The 5,745-nt window shown below is 41.3% G+C and overlaps 1 protein-coding gene across 1 annotated transcript; it reads left to right on the top strand.

Annotated features, from left to right (window-relative positions):
* Positions 1-3,909: 3,909 nt before the first annotated feature.
* LOC129571472 (uncharacterized) lies at positions 3,910-5,622 on the top strand (the record flags this gene model as incomplete). Its single annotated transcript, XM_055451267.1, has 2 exons — positions 3,910-4,811; positions 4,941-5,622. Coding segments are annotated over exons 1-2 (1,584 nt in total), but the record flags the coding sequence as incomplete, so codon positions are not given.
* Positions 5,623-5,745: the final 123 nt, after the last annotated feature.

Below are 5,745 nucleotides of genomic sequence, written 5' to 3'. Positions count from 1 at the left end.
CTGAGCACCACAAAAATCACGACCTCGATAAATTTTGGGCCGGTCTAACGAATATACACATCAGGAAAAGTAATTTTTGGACAGAGTTTGGATAAATTTGGTACAGTCAACAAACATACGGAAAGAATGCATGCATACACAAATGGACAGAGGAATATTTGTTGTTGGCATTATTGTATCAGATTTGATGGAAACGGAATGGAATGCGATCGCTTGGATTTTTGTAAGCCAACAGAGGTTTACAAAACAAAACAAATTCGGATTAAAATTAAATTGTTTGTTTCGTTTGCGCAAACTGAAGCATTACTGACACACAATCAGAATTCGTTCATAACTGTGTCAATGGAATAGGACAGAGGAATGTTGATTCGAACACATTTGTGTCGAATTATTTTAGGAATTGTATTGGAAAATGTTAAAATCAATTAAATTGGATAGATTTCAGATGATTTTGTCAAACTGAAATGGATTTAAGGATAGATGAGACACATTTAATGAGATTGAAACATTCACTGCACTGTTGCTCAAATCAAAAAGTTTATATCATTTGGAATTAATTGGAATTTATTCTTTGGAATATTTTAGATCAAAACAATTCGCCCGTCACTTCATCAGCTACGCTGTCACGCGGCACTACTGTAACGGTAACAGCCACACAGGCACCGATTATAAATGCAATCCCAACGCAGGCTGGCCCAAGTGGTGTGAATACAGCAACAACACCGGCGGCAGTAACATCAAGTACTGTTGCATCGAATACCGCAGTTGTTTCACAAACAAACATGCCACTGATGTCAGCCAGCACAGGTAATGGCCGCACAAATCGAAGTCAGGAGACGATTGGTGATGGAACAAATGATCGGATGAGTGTGGATGGCCTTAGTGACGGCGACAATTTGGAAGTACAAGCAACAGCTCAGGAGAGCAAGCATTCAAAGCATTTCAAATCGGCACAAGCTGCGATGAATCGCCTTGCTGATTTTGCAAACTCGGACAGAATGAAGACAGCAAGCTATGAAGCGCTGCAAGTACGCAACGAGCGGCTCATAGAGATATGGGAAGGTGCAAACGCATCATTTGATCAATTGATCGAAGGAATTAATGGAGGGACAGGAATTGAAATCTCATACGAGGACGTAATGGGATTATTGGAAGATTCATATTTCGAAATCAGTGAAAAATTTCGATCAAGAATGGCGGAATTGGAACGTGAGCGTGCGAATCAATTTGCTCAAAGTAACCCAGCCAGTGAAGCAGGAGGTTCAACTGGAGAGCGACCAATCAAAGTTATTGTACCAGTACAACAGCAAAATATAGTGAATACATGGGGAACATTCGATGGCAGACCAAAGGATTGGCCAGCTTTTCGTGACTTCTTCACCATTGCCGTTCATAACAACAAGGATGTTGAAGATGGTTACAAACTGTCTTATCTGATGAAATCGCTTAAAGGAAAGGCAAAGGAAACACTCGGACAAGGTTTTGTGACCGGAGGCAGCTATCAACAAGCGTGGGAGCGCATGATGGTTGTCTACAACAATGCATACAACATTGCACGCGATTACATGCGTGATTTTTATCGTTTGCCAGTGCTGCAAACACCAGCCAAAGCGTCGGAATTGAAAAAGATGTCAGACATCACTCACGAAACCATTCGTCAGCTTAACGCTTTGGAATTACCGGTCGAATCATGGGATTTCGTGTTTGTACACAATTTACACGAACGCTTGGATCAGGAGACCGCGCGATCATGGCAAAAACGCTTCGGCAAGGAACTTGGCCTACCGCATTGGAAATGACAGAATTTTTGGACAGAGAGGCGGCGGCAGCCAGACCGATCGATGAGGAACGTAGGACGTTGCAAATATCGGTAAGCAACAATCAAACGAGCCGATCAAACAATGCTTCGCGCAATCAATCGCCAGCTCGCAGAACCGGTACCATTCCAAAACAGTATCCGTGCGAGGCGTGTCCACCTGGCAGCGGCCAGTACCATCCAATTTGGGAATGCCCCGAATTTTTATCGCTGTCAATCAGTGCTCGCGCCGATTTTGCGGAACGACGCCGGTTTTGCCTAAACTGCCTCAAAAAGGGCCACACAAAGAACGCTTGTGACAGCATTCGCTGCCGATTGCCACAATGTCAGCGTGACAATCGACATAACAGCCTTCTGTGCCCACATAAGCAAGGCGGAAAACGTACCTTTGCAAATGTCGGAACCACCAATGAAGCTGATGCATGACTAGATGTGGCCCCATCAAAGAAACAGAAATTGAAATCAGGAAAGAAGAACAAATCAAAAAATCAAAACAAAAGGACGGACAGATTGCAAAACAAAAAGACGGATAGATTGCAAAACAATTCAAAACAAAGTGAGATATTCAAAGGTAAAATGGATGTCGTCAATGGACAGTTAGATTTATTGGGTAAGAAGGAAAGATTGTTATCGGAAGAAATGGATCAAGTTCGCAAAAGAAAGAACGAATTAAACTGTAATTTTGGGAAAGAAAGTAAAACAAATAAATCGAATTGTTCTTCATTACCATACACCAATGACTTTAACTTAGAAACAAAGGAAAGAGACACTTTTTTACCAACAGCAGTAGTTAGAGTGGCAATAGGATTAAACAAATTCGTAGGTGTGAGAGCCTTCATGGATACGGGTGCTCAACCGAATGGCGTAAGTTTTAGCTTCTTTGATACCAAACTGAAAGAAAACTTAAATCCAGTGCAAATGTCACGCCGAATGATAGGAATCAATGGTCAAACATTTGCAATACGTCACAAAGTCACATTGAAAGTCCATTCATGGTTTGATGATGACTTATGGGAAAGAGCTGTTTTTTGGATTATGCCAAAGGATTCTGGCTGGGGTTTGTATATGCCCGACAAGGAATTAAATCCATTTAAAATTAGGAATGAGAGTGATGTACCCTTTGCTGATCCGAACTACTGGCGTCCAGAACAAGTGCATTTACTGTTCGGTGTTGGATTCTTTGCTAGGATCATAGTGTCAGTGGTGGATAGGACAGTGAATGGTACTGCTCTAATGGAAACTAAATTCGGAGTCATCATATTCGGAGTGGATTCCGAGGAGGATTTAGATGATTTAGAGCAATTAGGAATTGGACAGACAAATGCGATGATCGAATGTAAAAACGAAATAAATTTGGATAAGTTATTGGAAAGGTTGTGGCAGCTAGATCAGGTGCCAACAGCTGCGAAAATGACAAAAGAGCAGATGGAAGTTGAAAAACATTTCATAGACAATTTTAGGAGAGACGAATCAGGTAGATTCATTGTTTTAATCCCATTGAAACAAAACATTGGATGTTTTGGGAGCTCAAGGGAAACTGCATTAAAACGTTTTCTCTATTTGGAACGGAAATTTGCAAGGAATGCAGACGTGAAGTTAAAATATATCGAGAAAATGCGTGAGTCAATTCGCCTTGGCCACTTGGAACGAGCTTGGGAAAGACCAAAACCGGGTGATCTAGTTTACTACATTCCGCACCATGCCATTCCAAAAGATGATCGCGTTGTTTTTTACGCTAGTTGCAAAACCGATATGGGAATATCGCTCAATGAAATTCAATTGCTGGGAGCTAAATTACAAAAGGATTTGTGTCAAACGATAATGAGGTTCAGAAGACACAAGATCGCAGTGTACCAAACTGTGCTTTTGACCGGCGCAAGATAGCGGTGGCGTCTATTCGCAATTCGCGGAATTTTTAAGAACTATCAATACTTGTTGTTGTTTTCATGAATTTCGCAACAACAAGAAGTATTGGTAGTTCCTTAAGTTGCCGCAGATCCTATTTAGGCGCTACCGCTATTCACTGTCACGTCAAATACATTGGTTCTTATGGGAGAGAAGCACAGGTTGCAGTGTACGCGGACATTAAAAAAATGTTCAATCAGGTGAAACTGGACAGAAGTCAATGGAATTTACAAAGGATTTTCTGGAGAGAGACTGCCGATGAGCCATTACAGGAGTATTGGTGGAAGGTAGTCATTTTTGGAATGACATCCTCAGCACATTTAGTAGTGAGGTGTGTCATGCAAGCCGCTACGGAGGAAGAGAAAAGTTTTCCAACGGCTGCAAAAGCAATCAAAGAGGACTTTTATATGGATGATTGTGTAACTGGGACAGATTCAGAACAAAATGCAATACAGCTCGCTGAAGAGATGAATGGCATATTGAAACGAGCTGGTTTCGAGCTCAGGAAATGGACATCAAACAGCAAAGATGTCAGAGAGGTGATGAATTCGGACAGTGAAAAAGCAATGCTTTTTAAGGAGGAAGAGAACTCAACCATTTTAGGATTGAAATGGCTGATTGAAGAGGACAGATTTACCTTTGTGGTGAAAAATCCGTATTGGGATGGAAAGATATCAAAGCGCAAGATCGCAAGTCTTGTTGCGCAGCTTTATGACCCAAGTGGATATATAAATCCTATCACAGTAAGAGGGAGAATGTTCATTCAAGAACTATGGAAAGCAAAGGTCGGATGGGATGACACTTTGGACGAAACACTAAGAAATAAATGGACAGAAATTTGGAAAGACATTAAATCTGTTGAGGAATTCAAAATCGATAGATGGTTAAGCACAGGAAAAGAAGTCAACATACAGATTCATGGATTTTCGGACAGTAGTGAGCAAGCATACGGAGCTAACATATATGTTAGAGTAGAAACTATTGATGGGAAAATCAAATGCAATTTGCTCACATCAAAATCTCGGGTAGCACCGGTGAAAACGGTAGCTCTACCGAGATTGGAATTGACAGCAGCTGAGCTGTTGTCCAGGTTAATGACAGAGATTGTCAAACAAATGGAATGGCCTACAGTGGAGAAAGTTCTTTGGATAGATTCAAGTGTTGCATATTTTTGGATAAGGAAAGAACCTTGCACACTGAAAACATATGTGGCGAACAGAGTTGCGTCAGTTCAGGAGAATACAGCAATTGAAAACTGGAGACACATTGATGGGACAGATAATCCAGCTGATTTGTTGACAAGAGGTGTGTCACCATCAGGATTGATTGACAACGATTTATGGCTACATGGACCGAGTTGGTTGTTGCTACCGCAATCACAATGGCCTATCTCTAGTATCATGCAACAGCCACCTGAAGAAGCGATGGTTGAATTGAAAGTGAATTCGTTCAGTATATTCAGAGATCAGTTGCGGATTGGAATAAAAGGGACAGACAAAAACGTTCCGCTATTGGAATACACGAGCAAGCTGGAAAAAGCGATAAACATTATCTGCTATGCCAATCGGTTCGTAAAAATTTGGTTGAGCAAAGCAAAAGCAAGACCAAAAAGGAAGAAAAGAGGACAGATTGTACGGAAGATCGACCCACCGACGAATGCGGAGAAGACATTTGCAATGAAGCATTTGATTAGGAAATCACAGCAGGAATATTTCAACAGAGAAATAACTGCATTAAAGGAGAATCGGAGTTTACCGGAAAAAAGTAAATTGGAACAGATGAAGCCGATTTTAGACGAAGAGGAATTGCTGCGACTGGGAGGTCGCTTGGACAGATCTGAATTGGACTATGAGATGAAACATCCATACATAATTCCTCATGGATCGCGTCTGGCTCATCTTGTAATGGAATATGCACTAGGGTGGATCGATTTTTAAAATCGTACAAATTCAAAAATGGACACTGCGCGTTCGTTTAGGCACCTCAAAAGAAGAAACTTTTGTTCTGGGACATATCCAGAAAAG

This window comes from Sitodiplosis mosellana, unplaced genomic scaffold, assembly GCF_009176505.1.
Source record: "Sitodiplosis mosellana isolate CC-2019 unplaced genomic scaffold, AAFC_SMos_1.0 Smas_scaffold_2566, whole genome shotgun sequence".
Taxonomy (NCBI): domain Eukaryota; kingdom Metazoa; phylum Arthropoda; class Insecta; order Diptera; family Cecidomyiidae; genus Sitodiplosis; species Sitodiplosis mosellana.
The sequence above is the reverse complement of the archived record's forward strand: the minus strand, read 5'-3'. Positions and strand labels throughout refer to the sequence as shown.